At 42.9% G+C, this 18,659-nt stretch overlaps 1 protein-coding gene across 2 annotated transcripts in view; it reads left to right on the top strand.

Annotated features, from left to right (window-relative positions):
* The window catches only part of SNAP25 (synaptosome associated protein 25), a 30,639-nt gene extending 12,872 nt beyond the window's left edge, over window positions 1-17,767 (top strand). The window contains exons 4-7 of one of the 2 annotated variants that reach the window (XM_075707871.1): window positions 5,531-5,648; window positions 9,921-10,046; window positions 12,187-12,331; window positions 17,699-17,767. In XM_075707871.1, coding sequence (XP_075563986.1) covers window positions 5,531-5,648; window positions 9,921-10,046; window positions 12,187-12,331; window positions 17,699-17,767 — 458 coding nt within the window. Of the gene's footprint in view, window positions 1-5,530; window positions 5,649-5,785; window positions 5,904-9,920; window positions 10,047-12,186; window positions 12,332-17,698 lie in introns of both variants that reach the window. The other variant, XM_075707870.1, reaches the window with a different exon arrangement.
* The last annotated feature ends 892 nt before the right edge of the window (window positions 17,768-18,659 follow it).

The following is an 18,659-nucleotide window of genomic DNA, read 5'->3' on the forward strand; positions in this document are numbered from 1 at the left end:
TTTAAACTAAAATATTTACATTTTGCACTAAAAATTTCATGCTGCAAAGGATTATTGAGCAGTGGCAATTGCTCTGCTTCATTAAATATGTCTTTGAAACATGCTGGATTAGAAAAATGTTAACATTTGGATGCATGCTGGTTAAAAGCAGACCGTAGAAATGAAACTCATAGTAAAAGTAGGGATATGAAGCTAAACCTGAACTGCAGACATAGTAGGGCTCCCAGAGAGGTAGCTCTCTTCCTCCAAAGGAAACTCCCATCACCTGGGAGTATCAGCAGGCAGAGAGATTTGGACCTTCAAAAACCTGGTTTTGGATGATGATGTCCTCATGCAGTTTATTACAAAAGAATTTTGTTCTTGTATTCAAAGCGGAGTCGAGGGGAGAAACTTTTGCAATAACAACAGTAGCAGCACAGCCATTTTTCATCCAAGGCAAGATAGACGAATATCCACAACTTTGATAAGCCACAAAGAAAATGTCAATGTAATTGAAATTTTCTCCCTGCACCATGCCAACAGCAAATGCAGAACCAGCAATGCCAGGGAACGCAGAGAGTAGCCTGATCTACCCAGCAGATCTGTACTCCAAGGTGAAGTATGGAGATAAAACTTTGGAATAACTGGGTGACCCTACAAGCAAAAGGGCAGACACCAAGCGATGGTGCCCATGCTAGCTGACCTCTACAGTTTTTGCATGAGTTGCAAGTTTTACAGTTTTATATAAGTTATGGCTGACCTGCTTCTACGGCACTGGAGAAACAACTGCAGTAAATATGAAGATAATTACCATTCTTTTCCATCAGAGAGCAAAATTATGGCCCCTTGCGCAGGCTTCTTCCCCAGCTTATCTTCCATTCAACAGCTACCAGAAGAAATTGATAGGCAGTGAGATGCCAAATGCGGGGTTGTTAGAGGCGCTCCAACAACACCTACAAGCTGAGCTGATCACAGTCAGAAATGGTTTGCTAATTAGTGAAAAAAAATGGTAACTATCAACCATTCCAGATTCTACAGGGAAAATGGCATTAATTATGTTGAAAGTGTAAAGCAGAACAAAAGAAAAATGAACCCCCCCAAAAGCAGGTTGTGCCTTGTCTACTGTTATTTTTAGCACAGCTACACGTGGGCTCACAAGCGCTCCTTGCCAGCTTTCTTCCATTCGTACCTGTGCTCAGCAATGCCTTTCAGAGCGGAGCTAGGTCAAGACTCGGGATTTCTGAGAAGGCTGTCCTAGAAATGTTCTTCACTCTGATATGGTTCTGCTTTATGGAAAATGGGATCATCAAGTATCATTGGAAATAGTTAATCTGCTGACTCTCTTTCAAATTCAGCCCTCTTGTATGCAATTATGATTACAATGTGTTCTTAGACGTCCTTTTTTCTTTTCTTTTTTTAATTAAAACTGTCCTTGGTGGAAATTACTTCATTGCACAATACTCTAGGCAAAGGAGCAAGTTCCCTTCTCCAAATGCATTTAACTGACATTCAAGCCCAGGACCCAGATCCTGGACACCACTCAAGGAACATTTGTTATAAATTACAGATGGGGACGCAAAGGTGGAGCAACACCACACTTGCCCTGTCCTGGTCCTGCATCCAACGCTGTGTTAAGATGCTTTTGCAGCTGTGTTTGCTCAAGAGACCACAGGAGCAGCTGAGGGATGCCCTTGCTACAGCTTCCCTCTCCCAGCCACTTCCCCAGATCAGTCGCAGAGTGGGGATTTGCCAGACTGTTACAGAAGATCCTGGCAAAGACACACTGGCAAAAGGGCCACAATGCTACAGTAAAACTAACAGGACTAGCTTATGGTCCCTTATATGGCTGCTTATGGATTTAATACAGAAGTAATTAATAAGTATAACAACACAGATAAAAAGATATCCTTTGTATCCTAAGATATGCCATTAGTTTGCTGTAGGATCTGGAAGGAGATATAATGCCACTTTTGAATCAAAGTGACATTCTCAGTCATAAAAGGGTATCAATATGCAAAAAGGGCTAATAATTAGCAGAGCTTCCTGGAAAAAAAATGAAGGAAATCTCAGTGAAACATACCTCCGATGTGTATTCGGCTTCCGGACAACGCCAATTCTCTTATATATCATATATGACATATAAACATATATATAGATGTAGTATATTCAAAGAATACTGCAACAAACTATCAAAAGATGTTTAAACTCTGACCTTGACGTGCTTCTCGAAATGGGAGATAAAGGGCATGTTCTTTTGTAGGTGTGAATCTGTATAGGTTCATGGCAGCGTATGCCAGCAGACTGTCTTCCCTAAAACCTTTAGTACAATACACAAAGCTGTAATAGGGAAGAGCTATGAAAACATACATTAAATTAACCTTTTGATAGCCATCTGATTTCTTACTGGCAGTGATTCATTCTGGGCTAGATTGTAATATCAGTTATACCAAAACAAATCCGGAGTGACCCCATTAAGTAATTCCTCTATAATACTTATGCCTCAATAATTGTGGTTAGACACATGAATCTATTTCCTTGCCTGTGGGACCAGATCTTTGACAGGTATAAATTGGTGTTGCTCCATGAAGCCACCATAACTATGCTGATTTAAACCAGTTAACAGTCCAGCCCATGACATTAACAACTTGCAAATGGGTTTAGAACCAGCAGCCAGCTGTCTAGACTTCTGGGCTACAAATATGACATGGGCTTTTTACACTGATGAGGTTTCCTTTTAATGGAAGATAAATTAGTTGTGGGTCCCTTTTCTATTCAGAAATAGCATAGGCATCACACACAAATCCTGAAGCAGGATAAATTAAGTCAGGTTCCTGGAGAGAGCTATAATTTAAATGAAAGTCGTTGAGTCATGTCAAATATACTCTTCAATTAGCACTTATCTATTCAGGCAGAGTACGAAACAGGAAAAGAAAGTTCCAAAGGCCCTACTACATACCTGGCTTCAAAGAATGTGCATCTGAGCAAGGAAACATGCTTAGACTGAAAGCCACCAGTGGTACCAGAACTAGGACTGATCCCTGCAGTCTTACGTGGCGTTTTCTACTGGCCAGCCAAGGTTAGAGAAATACTAGCAGCAGAATCAGTGGAAGAAATGTCAGTACCTCTTGTCCCTCCCAGTGTCAAAATATACATGTGGAAATAGCCTCCTTTGAACCGAGAGCCCCAAAAACCAGCCGGGCTCTGCAAACACTGCCCTCACAAGCAGGAGGTGGGAATCTGCGACAGAAATTTAGCAATTCCCATCACGCTGCATGAACCAGCCTAAAAGCCAGCTCATGCTCCCACAGCTGCTTCCCAAGAGCCAGTGTTGCCCAGCTATGCAGGAGCGGGCAGGACTCTGAGTTAGTGAGGAGCAGGAGCACTTCGAGGAGTACCACCTTCTACCACATACTTGCATTTCTGATGAGATTGACAATCTATGGCTACAAACATGAACCAAAGCTTCTGCTAAAGCCTCCCAACCAAAATGTAAAATTACAATGTGCATTAAAGCAATCCAACCTTGTATTTCTGGTTCTTGGCTCAGCAGTTTATCTGGCAGAACCTGTGCAGTGTATCTCTCGGGTTACTTTATTAGTTTCCCAATCCTTTGCTCACATTATATGTGCCCCTTTTAGAAGATGCTGCCAGGTAACTCTGATCCTCTAAATGTACGCTTGGATTTGGGATCAATAACTTCTGTGGTATCAGGAGACAGGTACATCCAGCTGAGGAGAATGAGAACTGACAGCTGAAAAGCAGATGCAGCTCGCAATACTGACATGGCACCTCTCCTTCTCAAAGCCCAGCCTCATGCAAGAATTAAACAAAGAGCACAAGTTCAATATTTGAATTATTTCAGCTTGAATAATTTAGGCCAGGATTTTCAAGGCCCTCTAGGGGTGAGATGCCAGATTCACATTAAAATTAATTTTATTTAATTAATTGGTATCCAAATCCCCCAGAAAGCTTTGAAAATCTAAACCTCAATTATTAGAAACCCAAGTAAGAAATTAGGCCTATTCATGTTCCCAAAGAAGTCAAGAGGAGTTTTGTACTGATGTCAATATGCACACAATTTTTTTTTTCCTAAAATGCCTTCTTTTTTTTTTTCTTCTGGACAGGACTCACTTAACACCAGGGATGACATTAAATTCCTCCTATAACCAATGGTCTCTTAGTTCCTTTCCTCTCAGGTCTAGTTCTGTGTTTATATTTTTTTCTACTCAACACGGGGAATAGGGATGTATTTGTGTTTTACTGGGGTTGCTTCACTTTGTCTCTTCAGGTACAGTTACAGTTTTTAATGGATTGAAATGCCACTCCAAGTAACTTTCTCATCCCGTGTAATACTTACTTGGGTTTATCTTCATGAAACAAATGGTGAGGCTTTCCACCCATGTAAAATGCTGTCGCTACCGCAGACTGCACATAAGACCCCTGATCCCACTGGGTCCTTATCTCTTTACATCAGCAGATGATCCGTTCCTACAATTTTACATTGTGGCATTCTGTTCCTCTAGGCCATTTTCCCCAGCTTTAATAGTGAAGAAATTAACACATGAAATTATTCTGAGCTACCAAGTCACTAAGAAAACCCTACATCATCATCAGCCTTGGGTGGAAATAAGCCAAATTCTGTTTGATGCCAGTGGAGAGACAGCGTCTATATATGGCTGGTTACTGGGCTTGGTGCTTCGTAACTTGCCCTGGAGCAAAGCAGAAGTGACCCCACTGAAAACATGAGACTTCACCCAATGCTTGTTTTCATAAGATGCCTTGGGGACAGAGACAACAAACGTCCCAGCCAGTGGTCCTCTTTCAGTGAGCATCAGGCTCCTGGAGTGGTTGCAATTGCTGCGTGTTCACTGGGGTTGCTCCCGATTTGCAGCATCTGTAGCAGAAAGAAAACCAGCCCTGAGGCCATACTCAGATTAGAGATTAATATCCAATGCCAATCAAAGTGGCAGGTCTCAGTTTCCTCAGACTCTGGAAAAAGGAGTACTTGGACACAACTCTTAACAGCTCGCTCCATCTCTGGTACTGTTAACTACCAGCTCGCTCACTCACTAATCAAAGCAATTACGCTGCCCAAAATCGCCTAATTCCAAGGCATTTGTAAGTGTAAGTAACGGAAGTATTTTCCATGGAAGGACACCTTTTCTCTTGTATTAACATACATAAATGCAAAATAATAACACTATCTTTCTTTCTCTTGGATGTCATTGGTGTCTTAGTAAGTGAATGTATTGTATTATGTTTCTGGACCTTAAACTTTATATCCCTTCCTTTCTACATCATTACATCTTGTTTAAATTGATATATTTCAAACACCTTCCTCCTTTGTTTTACTCTTACCATATTAGTAAAAAACATCTTTGGCGTCCAGTGCAGCATACATCCTTTCAACAATGCATCAGCTCAGATTAATGCATTGTAATGGCATTATTAATTCAGTTCTACATGGTCATTTTTCATATTCTGTTGAAGACAAAAGCAAACAAACAAAAATACAATTCATTCCACACTGTCATCCCTTTGTCCTGACCAGAACAACTCGATCGTGTTGAAGAAGGCATGAACCATATCAACCAAGACATGAAGGAGGCCGAGAAAAATTTAAAAGATTTAGGGAAATGCTGTGGCCTTTTCATATGTCCTTGTAACAAGTAGGTACTGGGTACCGGCTCTGCTATGTGGTGTCCAGTTTTTTGTCACAGTGAATGTCTGAAGTTTTTGTCTTTTTTTTCTTTGTCCTTTTCCATCTGCTTCATTCTGTGGGGATAAAATACTTGTGTTTAATCAGAACAACTGGAACGCATCGAAGAGGGAATGGACCAAATCAATAAGGACATGAAAGAAGCAGAAAAGAATTTGACGGACCTAGGAAAATTCTGTGGTCTTTGTGTCTGTCCATGTAACAAGTAGGTGCTGCCTGCCTCATCTCTTTGAGCACTTAAGGCTGATCCCAAAGGCCTTGTGAAGCTCATCCTTGCTAGGCACATGGACAGGATGAGCATGTGGCATGCAGAAAGAACGATTCTGGTTCAAATGCATTCATCTCATAGCATAGACAACTGACTGGGAATTACTGTAGATGCATTAAAATCAGGCATACTGCAGTGAAAGCTTCACTGTCGACACCTTTTAATGGTAAAAGTTTCAACATTTTACACAAAGTGTACTGAGTGGTTCCATTTTCCAGCGAACAAAAACACTGGGGCTACCTTATTCCTGGAGACCCTAAATTTTGAAACATATTTTCACAAACAAGTTTCATAAACAAAACAAAAAATCTAAAAAAAAAAAAAAAAGCAGAAGAGTTCATAATAAACATTACTCAAAATTATGGATTAAAATCACACAACATTGTTCAACAGAAATAGTCCTTGATGAGATCTTGAAAGAGAAGTGATGTTTCACAATTGGAACCCAACTTGAAATGGTTTTCATCCTGCCATAGGCAACAAATTTGAGAAAACCTGAACATGTCATGCCAAATTTCTCTTGCCTGGGTAGCATGTACACTAAGCAGAAATGTTGAAATGCATCGAATTTGCTTGCATGCCATCACACTTGAACGAAACCGTCCTCCAAGTAACGCAAAGCTTGTTTTAAATGCCAAATGAAAATGTGATGTGCGGTTATGCGCGTGTACAAAACAGGGGACAAAGTGGACTGAGCAGAAGTCCTTGAGGAATGGCAAATCCAGCATGCAGTGAGTAGGCATGCAACCAGGTTACAGTGAAAACATTCATAACTGGTTGGCCAGAGATTGTACAGGAACCAGAGCAGAGTGCAGTGGTTGTGTCGTATTATACTCCCTTTCTGCGTGGCACAGATATTTTGTTCACAGCCAAGGCCTGATCCTACCATGATTATCAAGACCAAAGGAAAGAGAGCTGTCACGGAGTTCAGCCATGGGTATTTTGCCAGAAATCCGAATGGTAGGACTGGGTTTCTGCCTTATCAGTCACCATTTATTTTGAAGTTAATTCCCTTGGGACGCAATGCAGATACTGCCTCAGCTTTAAAAAAAATCAGTTTTGCTCCTGTGGCTTTGTGGCTCCAAGCCACAAATACTTTGCTGGGGTAAACATTTTGCTCAAAATATGTGTACTGTTGCCTTGGTGTGCAGAATGGGAGAGAGGCAAGGAGGAATGGAAAGAGCTACACGCACACACAGCCTTTTTCAATGGGACTGCCTGCAATTGGTATCAGCTCTGTTACAGGCTTTGGCCTGCTGTCCTGCATCAGAGGACCCAGTGCAGAAGAGCTGCAGGTGCAGGAGTATGCAGCAGAAACTTTACATCTCCCACACTCTAAAACCTGTTGCAACTTAAAGAGGAACGCTGTCCTGGCTTGCTCCTCCTGGAGAAACCCAGCATAACGCCTACATCAAAAGTTTGCCCTTGAAGTACAAAAAATTCCGATGTATTTTGCAGGAATCATAATTTTTCAGAGCAGCTTTAATATTCTGTACTGTAGGAGAGGCTGCTCAGAACTGAGAGCCAGACCTGTGGCATGGATGGGGTTAGCACCTGACACGTGGCCTTAGAACATTTACCACTTCATTATGATTGCAGTATCATGAAATCAACAGGTGCAAGAACAGAAGTATACTGCATGCATTCGATGTGGAGGATGTTCATTTTTAAAGGTCTCTCTTCCCTGCTTTAAGGCAGTATTCTGACCTTTGCAGTCTGCAGCCAGATTTCATAAACCAGCATTGCTAATCAGTCATTGTGTTCAGAAACAGAGTATGGATGAACAATGCTTTTAGAGGCTGTTCCTTGAATCACTATGCCAGGACTCAACTGGTACAAATAAGATATTCTGAGAAGTGGAGTGTAGGAGGGAGAGAAATCCATGCAGTTCTGGGCATCAGTATCACCATGATCCCCTAACGCTCTTCTGGCTGGTGGTAGATTAATGGCATATATTTAAAAAAGATTAACCATTTCACACATAACTATACTCTGATATACAGAGTAAATACAACTCCGTGAGCCTTACCAAAATGTAAGGCTTGATCCTACATTCTTAGGAGACCCAAAATGCCCATGACATGAAACTTTGACCAGACTGCATTCAAAAGGACAAGTACTATTGACCATGAGCAGACCCAGATTCCACCTGTTGACTTCAGTGGGAAGTCCACAAGAAAACAGAGATCAAGTTCTGGGTGTATAAAATCATTCACCTCAAACACAGAGACTGTCTCACTCTCAAAGTTGCACAGGTCTAAAGAACAGGCAAAAACCTGTAAACGTATGTGCAGCAAGAGATCTACTTTCACTAATTTCTAGAAATGCCAAAGCTGATGTATAGTTTCAGAGAACTAAGAACAAACAAGCTAACCATCACCTTTCTGAGTCTTCACAAACTTTAATAGGAACTAAGCTACAAAACAGATAAGTAGGAACGATCCTCTTTTCATCTACATTTTAATTCTATATCGGAGCACGCAACACATCTTCAGGCTCAGTAGAAGCTGAGCTGCTTCAGGGCGCATGGAGAGAACATAACACCAGAGATGGGTTTGTTGTGTCCTTTCCCAAATCCCCCAGAAGCACATTCAGTTTCTCCTCAAAATCCAAGCCACAGAGCTGTTTATATGACTGACTGGAGCTGACCGAAGAACAGGGAAACCACAGAGATTTGTAGTTCCCAATGGCTTTGTTGGAAGCTGCTCCATTTCCAGAATGAAATCAAGAACTTATACCTACAGACCCCAAATACTCACACTCTTCCTGTTAAAGTGTCCAATCTCATCTGACGAGCACAATGACAGCAACCCTAAATATGCTGCACATGCTAATCTGCCACTGAAGGTATGCCTGGATTTTAATTTTCTATCCACGGCAGCTCAGTCAAAAATGGCTCTCTGAAAACTAGTGTAACTGTCATAAACAGATATAAGAAGTTGCTAGGCTATTTTAAAGTCCTGTGGTTTAAAGCTCCTGAAGGAAGTGATGATCCATTTTTGCCTGTGTCTTGCTTATTGTGAAGGCTGTTACCGCTGATGCATTAAGAGTATGATGAACTATTGGGGCAACTGTGCTTAGTGAGAATGCTTTACTTCTTATTCATGCCTGTAGCTGGTGCATGAAGAAAAATGTAGAAAAATTTCCCTTTCTGATGCTAGATTGCTCGTATCTTTTCTTTTCTCCTGCACTCATTTCACTTCTGCCTATTTTACTTTTTGTCTCTGTGGACAAAGGTTTGTACATCAACTGTCGATGTATGATTACTATTTTCAAGTACCGATATATTATTTGAAAAATCTAATGAACCCTATGAATTTTATGATAAAATCATCCCCAGATCACCTTGGGAAAGGTTGGTGGCTTTAAATGCCTATTATGCCACATACATGTTAAAAAAATATCAACAAAAGCCCAATCTTCTGCATGGTAAAATGTTAAAATCTAGCCAAATCCATTTTTCTCTAAGAGGGTGTGTTGCTGTGATGTGATGTACACACTATACTTGGCAGTTCTGTTTTTATGTCTGTCTGCCAGTACGTTCTCTGTGTTTGATGTCAAAACGTATGTGTCACTGAAATGAAACAATGTTTTCTACTTATCTGTATTTCTTCTCTTCTTCTTTTTTCTTTTTCCTTTTTTTTTTTTTTTTTTTCTTTCTGGAAACTAAGTCAACATCTAAAAACCTGTGTGCAGTGTTGTGGACTTGACAATTGCAATTCACCCTATTGGAAACAAAACCTCCGACCATCACAGTTGTTGTGGCAGTAAAGTAAAAAAAACAAAAACCAAATCCCTCCTTTTATTCAGGGTTATGATATATCGGTATACAATCAGTGACCCTCTATCTGAAAACTCATTTGCTTGATTCAGCTTTTAGCTTGGAGAAATAAAGAGTTTTGCGTTTGTCCTTGTCCACTTGATGCTTTGTTACTCATCATCTTTTTTGCATAGGCTTAAATCAAGCGATGCTTACAAAAAAGCCTGGGGCAATAATCAGGATGGTGTTGTAGCCAGCCAGCCTGCACGTGTCGTAGATGAACGGGAGCAGATGGCCATCAGTGGTGGCTTTATCCGCAGGTGAGCCTTTTTATCCACTGTTTTCTCTCTATTCTCCTCGTCACGGATATATTTAGATTTCTTCCATATGGTCATGAGCTCTGTGATGCTCATTAACTCCTTCAGTGGTGCCGGGTAATGTGATGGAGCCAGTGTTTTCCACCGAGTGGTGGGTGCTCAGATTTAGGTTGTCGGCGATTAAGACAGGTACTAAAGGCTTACTGCGTCCACTGACTTCCCCTGGCCCTGTGGGTGCTTGCCTGAGCTACTGCAAAGGATGGTTACGTTGCCAGAAATGCTGGAAGTAAGGGTCTTAGCCCTGAGAACCAGAAGATGCTTGAAAACATGGCCCTAAACCTTCCTCCTTGAGACTGCTTAGATCTGGGCAATAATAAAATAGAAATAATATCTGTGTATTTACTTCACAGCAGCAGAGTTTGCAGACCGTCATGGCCAGTCAGCACTGTCCTCTGCGCTCCAGCTCCCTGATGGGAACAATGCGCTTTTCCTGGGGGCCTGATTATGGGCCTCATTAATGACAGTCATCAAATGCCTCAGAAATGAAGTGTCAGATAAACTAGTTTATTATTGTTATGTCTCAAGATACATAGTGCTCGTTATCCATCCTTGCCACAAGATGTACCAAAGCATCCAGCACCCCTTCCTTTCTTTTCAAAAAGAAAAAAGCCTCAGGCTCCCTGCCAAAGCACGGAGCCAAGTGCAGCACTTGAAGCACACTTTTAAGTAGAGGTACACCACTTCCCTGCCCGTGACTATCCAGAACGCCTCCCAGAACGGGGAATGATGCCCCATTCCTCAGCTGCTGTAAAGCCACAACTATGGAGAAACACTGATGCTTTAGTGGCAACCCCTGTGCGCTCAAATGAAAGCCAGTTTGAAACACACAGCTATACTAATGGCAACCAAACCGCAAACTTTCAGCAATACGTAGGGATCCAGCAATAAGTACATGCTGATTACAGTGCTTATAGAGCATGTATTTAGATGACAATGCTATCAGCTGAATGGATAAAGGCATACCAGTAGGCAAAGCTTTGATCTCTGAAGATTAAGGACACTGGATTAATAAGTAATTATCTTTCCAAAAACTATTATCCACTTATTTTTTTGGCTGCTGTGATAAAGGGAAATCAGTGTGATAGAAACAATGCTGTCATGCAATCTGGAGCGTGGGATGGAGTTGCCATTTAAGTTTGCTGGGTCTGCCGTTCACTTTTTTTTTAATTTCTGGATGGCAGCCCCACCAAAATGAAGGCTGGGGCATGATGACAGGATAGCAGTGAAGGCAGTTACGCTACAAGGTAATCGTTCTGCGAATAGCCTGTAGTGCCCTTTTAGGAACCTACATGAACACAAATTGCACGAGAGGCTCAAAGTAGTGATTTTCGCAGTGGGACCCATGGACCTTGCTTTTCCCAGTGTCAGTCACCACATGCCTCTTCAGTCACTGGAGACTTGAACTGGGCCTTGGCTCAAGCACAAGCTTTTCCTTCTAAAAACCAAGCAACTGAAAAAGACGGTGCTAAGAATGAGAGACAAAGGATCTTTCCTAAAGCCAGTACCATCTGAGAGAAACTACTTCTGTCATTTACCAGAAATATGTTTAATTAAATAGGATGTTAGGTCAGGACTTCCACAGCTGAAGCAGCTCTTCCCCAATATTTCAGTGAGCCCCAAGTGTATGAGGACTGGACAGTACCCATTAGCTATGCGCAGTTCAAGGAGGGGAACTGGTATAGCTTCAATTCCACCACCCTCCAGCATTTCCCGCGTACTCTAACCACACACAGGTCCAAACGGAGCACCCTTTCATTCTTTGTTTGAGAAGGACCGTCGCTAGCAGAGAGGTACGTCTGTGGTACAGACAAGCTCGGACAGCAACGCTTCTAGGAGCAGCAGACACGAGCTGTATAAATGGAGCAGTGAGGAACCCAGACAATTAAGCCTAACATCCGAAAAATAAGCATGTAATGTTTTTTAGGCTAGCTACTTATTAATCCCTTTTCTTCAAAGCTGAGCACAGCAGCGTGCTCCTCAGGTGACAAGCGAAGGAGAAGGCAAGGGGAGGTTTCGGGTGAATCAGAGTTTCAGGGGGAACCTCCTCTGTCTCTGCTTCAGAGAACTGTTTTTTTGCTCCCAGGGTAACAAACGATGCCCGGGAAAATGAAATGGATGAGAACCTCGAGCAGGTCAGCGGCATCATTGGCAACTTACGTCACATGGCCCTGGACATGGGCAACGAGATCGACACACAGAATCGCCAGATTGACAGGATCATGGAGAAGGTAAGAGCTGACATTTCTAAGAGGACCCCAAAAGGGGCTGTGTTTTCCCTTCTGAAAGCACAGGCTGTGTGTGCTGCAGTTTCTCTTCAGCTTGGAGAAGGACAAGGGACAGAAATAGCTGCTAGAGCTCTTCTCTTTTCTCCCTCCAAATCCTTGGGCCAAAGCAGAGCTGGCTGCTTGTAGATCTTCCGTAACCTCCAGTGCAGGTGGGGTTGAACCCGCGCTGCTGGGTTTGCCACACAACAGCTGGCAAGGGGACCCCTTAGCACAAATCAAGGCTCCTTCTGGAACAGCTTTGGGAAAGGAGAAGTGCCCTGAGCTATGCAGAACTGTGGGGCTTGGGTCTGAATGCCCTGGCACTTCCTGGCAAGTTTTAAACCTTCCTGTGGAAACTCCATGAGCAATTCAGAATTCATCACCTGTTTGGAGGACCAGTCCCAAAAAGAGGATGGGGATTTATTAAGCAAGGCTTTGCCATGTGGTGACAGTGTAGCCAGTCTTGTCGTGCTGCCTACTTATAACTACATTAGGACAGAGATCTACCAGCTCTCTTGATGTGTGTATATATATACGTATACATATATATAACTGGACCCCACACGGACCCAGTGAAATACAAAAGCTCGGCATTACTATTGCAAAATCACCATCTGAAAAGGCAGGGAGCACCGTTCCAGTGCCAGACCTGCATTGCAGATTTCTGAAGCAGATAGCAGCACCCTCCAAACCCGGCTGGGAGCTCACTGCCATCCTCAGAGCCCAAGATCTGCAAGCCATCTGCATTCGTACTGGCAGAGCTCCAGGTGCAGGCACAGCCAGGCTGAAGTGACATAAGAGGCTAGATCTTCATCTGGTGTAAACTCAATACAACACTCAACTTCCGCTGAGATTTACACAACCTGAGGATCTCACCCAAGGACTTATGTGTGCTGCTTAGAGTTAATTCTGACCTTAAGTGGTAGAGCTTGTACTCTTGAGCCTTCTTACACGTGCAGACCTTCTCACACGAGCAGGATGTCCATGCCCATTTTTCATGTCGATGAAGTACATCAGAGCCTAGTGAAAAAATTAAAGAAAATACCAAACTGAGAAATTCACTCAGATAGCTTTCCTTATCGGAGTTTGATTCCAGAGAGAACTGGGTGAAGTATACGTTGTCTTAAAGGTGGGAAGTTCGTCTCTGACAGGGAGACAGTCACATAACACAGCAGAGCACATGGGTTTGCATCGGTCAAAGTTTTGTTTTATAAAGCTGCATCTGTTAGTTTGACTGTGTGGTGGGTTGGCCCTGACTGGACGCCAGGCACCCACCAAAGCCACTCTATCGCTCCCCTCCTCAGCTGGACAGGGGAGAGAAAATATAATGAAAGCCTCATGGGTCGAGATAAGGACAGGGAGATCACTCACCAATTAGCGTCATGGGCAAAACAGACTCAACTTGGGGAAATTAGTTTAATTTATTACCAATCAAATCAGAGTAGGGTAATGAGAAACAAAAAACTAAATCTTAAAACACCTTCCCCCCACCCCTCCCTTCTTCCCAGGCTCAACTTCACTCCCAATTTCTTTACCTCCTCCCCTCAAGTGGTGCAGGGGGACGGGGAATGGGGGTTGTGGTCAGTTCATCACACCTTGTCTCTGCTGCTCCTTCCTCCTCAGGGTGGGACTCCTCACACTCTTCCCCTGCTCCAGCGTGGGGTCCCTCCCACGGGAGATAGTTCTCCGTGAACTTCTCCAACGTGGGTCCTTCCCACGGGCTGCAGTTCTTCAGGAACTGCTCCAGCGTGGGTCCCTTCCATGGGTGCAGCCCTTCAGGAGCAGCCTGCTCCAGCGTGGGTCCCCCACGGGGTCCCCAGCCCTGCCAGCAAACCTGCTCCAGCCTGGGCTCCTCTCTTTCCACGGGGCCACAGCTCCTGCCAGGAGCCTGCTCCAGCGCGGGCTTCCCACGGGGTCACAGCCTCCTTGGGGCACATCCCCCTGCTCCGGCATGGGCTCCTCCCCGGGTGCAGGTGGGTATCTGCTCCCCGTGGGCCCTCATGGGTGCAGGTGGGTATCTGCTCCCCATGGGCCCCCATGGGTGCAGGGGCACAGCTGCCTCGCCATGGGCTGCACCAGGGCTGCAGGGGAATCTCTGCTCCGTGCCTGGAGCACCTCCTGCCCCTCCTCCTGCACTGACCTGGGTGTCTGCAGGGCTGTTCCTCTCACACATTCTCATTCCTCAGTCCCGCTACAGTTGCACAGGGTTTTTTCCCTTTCTTAAACACGTTATCCCAGAGGCACTACCACCATCACTGATGGGCTTGGCCTTGGCCAGTGGCAGGTCCGTCGTGGACCTGGCTGGCATTGACCTTATCGGACATGGGGGAAGCTTCTAGCAGCTTCTTACAGGCGCCACCCCTGTAGCCCCCCTCGCTACCAAAATCTTGCCACGCAAACCCAATACAGACTATATTGGAAAATGCACAGTATTACTGTGATTCCATTCTGCAGCATTTCGTATTTCTGGGAAAAATAGGAGAAGGGGGGGAAAGGATTTACTGCTGTTATTCATGTGAAAAAGCACTTAAAAGCAGTACATCTATCTATATCACGAGAAGGGACTGGAGGATTATACAGCCTACAACATAGCTACCTTTAGATAGGAAGTCTAGAACATACATTATTTTCTCAGAGCAAGTATGAAGTCATGCTTTATTACATGTTACCAACTACCCTACTCATACACATAACATAGTGGCAGGAGACATGCCCTGTGGTGGAAATCACCTGCGTCCTATCCGTGCCTGCAGGATACTATCACAAACTACAGCAAGGCACTGTTCTTCTATCAGTTCAGGCCTGCAAACATCTGGATTTTGAAAATATTGACCAGGCCCTTTGTGCACATGAAGCACATGGGCCAAATCTCTAAGCAGCGCATGCTGAGGGCAGCTGGCTGAGGGACTGGCCTTCCAATCCATGCGGTCTTCTTATGGAGCTAAGCATTTCATACAGCAATAGAAAAACAATATTGCAAGCTAATGTGATTCATTAAATCCAGCCTCACAGGCAGGCCTCGTCAGGCAGAGCCCCTGGCTAAAGAACAGTGACACATTTCTGAAAGAGGGACTTGCAGTGTACACAGAGAAGTCGTCATGAAAGCAGCACAAAAACAAGACAGTCTTCAGTCTTAGTGAAAATCTGCCGAATTTCTCAGAGTAAGGACACACAGTAATGAGATACTGGAGAAAGAAACACAACGTATTAGGAAAACCCTCTATAAAAGACATAAACGACAGTTAGCCGGGTAATACTGAAACCACAAATGCATACACATCCATTTTGCAATAAAATATGGCAATAAACCATCGTCCCTAGCTGGCGGCGGGCAATACAGCATTGCTGGAGTTGTTTTCCTTTTCACAGCTGGAGCACTGTGCTTCTGATCAGCTATGATCATTAGGAAGACCCCTGGCTGGCCCATTTTGCAAAATCTGGGGAGCATCACGAAGTTAACTCAAATGCTCCTAAATCATTTACGTTAAACTGGATGTGTGCATCCAAACCAGAGCAATCTCATAATGTGGAGATGTAATCTGATCTATCCACAGTAATCAGGATAGCGAGGCTTTATCCTTCCCTCAGGTCAGAGAGAAAGGGACAAAAACTAAAATGACGATGTGATGAGTAGCGCAAATGGCCCAGACCTCATCACCAGAAGACCCTGGCCCTAAAATGATCCATAAATAGGAGGCTGGGAGGAAAGTAGAAAGGGCTGAAAGCATTTTGTCTTGACCAAGGTGGGAAGGTCTGGGCAAAGACTCCCACTGACTTTGATGCAACATCATCCACCAGAGTTAGACCTTAGTATTCCTATTTAGAAACATTATGTTTCATCAATATTCAATCAATATTCATGTATTTTATGACAAACTTAACTGCTTCCAAAACCATTAATTTACTTTTTAGGTAGTCTTTTGGCAAAAGCACGCAAAACTGTACTGTAGTAGACAAGGTCAAATTCATGGCTAAAATAAAGGAGCGTGGCTTATAATGAGTAGTTATGCTGATTTACGCTTGCTGAGGATCTGGCACACGCTACTGTACTAAAAATACACATTTACATAGCATTTGCCAAAACAATGATGGAGAAAAGCCCAAGATATTTAAGAATGATTTATTGCACATCAGTATAACCATTTTTAAAAGATTTTTAAATGTATGTGGGAAAGTTGCTTCACCATTCTGTCTTTGCAAATTGGAGATTTAAAATAAATCTTTACAATTTGGATACACCCCAGAGATGTGGGAACCGTCATCAAAGCTAACAAAACACAGCCATCAAACCACAGGAAGGAGTTTGCTATTTGAGTTCATGCTTTTAAAGCAGTAACACAATTCTCACCTTTCCCACAGGTTTGATTTCAAAAATTGAAAACATTTTCTCTGTAGTCCCCCTGCTAGCATAAGTTGGCATAGCAACATGGGCTTGAATGGAGCTTTGCCAATTTTTGTCAGCTAAAACAATGTCTTTGTCTCCAAAACTAACTTCTGCAGAGCTACAGAAAGCCATGGTCAAAGTGTCTTCCTATTCAAAGAGAACTCCTAAACCTCCCAAGTGGTGCCATTTTATTAACGGCATTTTATAAGCATGGCAAATGTTACCCCATGGAAGACGGTGAAGTTAACGGTTCAGCCTATGCTGGCCTAAATTCCAGTTTGATTGCTTCAAATAACAGTAGAATCCCTGCCTTTTCTTAATTCCTGGTTATGCTGCTGCCCAATGAGAGAGGTTTCTGTGTCTTGCGACCGTGGCATCACTCCTACCTGTTCCCTTCCTTTCACATATACAGCAAAGAGATCCAGACCGATGTGTTTTCAAATAAATTTACTTTTACCAGCATCCCCTACATCAGATGATCTAGCTTCCCTGCTCCAGCGATCCTCCAGTACACTGACCAAAATTTTAGTTTTGACTGCAAGCCTGGTGATCTCAGTTAGGACAGAGTCCTGGTCCACCGAAGAGCACTGCGGCTTTTCACCAGTGAAAACCACGTGCACATCATCCCTTCTCATCCTGTCATCCGTTACTATCAATAGCAGTAGCCCTATCAATAGCACCAGCTACAGGTCTGGCACAGCATTTACAAGAGTTCAGTGAAGCTGCATACATACTCAAAGGCTAGCTGAAGTGTCACAAACCTAGCAAATCCACAATTTCCTTTTGGGCCCTGAATACCACTATAAAAACAGCTCTCCGGTATTTTCAAGCTGCTTTTTTTTTTTTTTTTCCTGACCTAGCCAAAACTAGAGAAGCATCCACAAAACATTGTAGATGTTCTCTTTCTGCCCTGTAATCATCTGTTTCTTTCCTTTGTGTTTCCCTAGGCCGATTCCAACAAAACCAGGATTGATGAAGCCAACCAGCGTGCAACAAAGATGCTGGGCAGTGGTTAAATGCAGCAAAGTGCATTTCCTTTTAACGCTGTCCAACAGGGCAGTACCTTCATGCTTTTATCATGGTATTTACCTACTAGGTTTGCACACATGCACATATCAGCCCCATTGTAAATGTTGTCCTGTGTAGGTTGTCAGCTTTCCAAAAATGATACTTGTAATTATTTTTTTCTAGATATCTTTCTTTCCAAAGGTTGTACATAGTGCTGATTTGATGGCTATAGCTCACTATGATGTTTTTTGGGATTTTTCCTTTCCTTGTTTCTGTTTTGGATTCCTTTCCTTTTTTCCCCCCTCTCTTCCTTTTTTTTTTTTTTTAAAAAAATTATGTTTGCTGAATGACAACACTGTTGGAATGCTAAACGTGCTGTTAACCTTTAAATATACAGTATTGTTCTTGTAAAACTGTGACATTCCACAGAGCTACTGCCATGCTCCTGTCTTTGGGTATCATGATGTTTAAGCACTTAAACCTGCTGTCTTCGGTTCTTCATTGCCATTATCTGTTGTTATGATTTCATGATTAGACAATGTGGAATTATATTACTATAACAAGCATTGCACTAAAAAGTGATGTGATTTATGCATTTATGCATGAGGAATAAATAGACTTTTAGACTCCTACTTAAACAAGAATTTTCCCATGGCAGTAGCACACCAACAATGACAACAAAAGCATGCTCAGTATTCGGACTCTTTTGGGACTATGTTATACCAGCAAGTTTGCAGTTGTGCCACTTTTTTCTTGTTGAGATATATATATAGTTATTAATCATAATAATTTTTTTTAAATTATGAAAAAAGAGGGATTTGGCACTCACCATTTAGCCATTGCCAGCAAAATAAAAGCTTGGCTAAAAATATGTCAAAGACAAAAAGAAATAAGTGTAAT

Source organism: Pelecanus crispus, chromosome 3 (assembly GCF_030463565.1).
Source record: "Pelecanus crispus isolate bPelCri1 chromosome 3, bPelCri1.pri, whole genome shotgun sequence".
Lineage (NCBI taxonomy): Eukaryota > Metazoa > Chordata > Aves > Pelecaniformes > Pelecanidae > Pelecanus > Pelecanus crispus.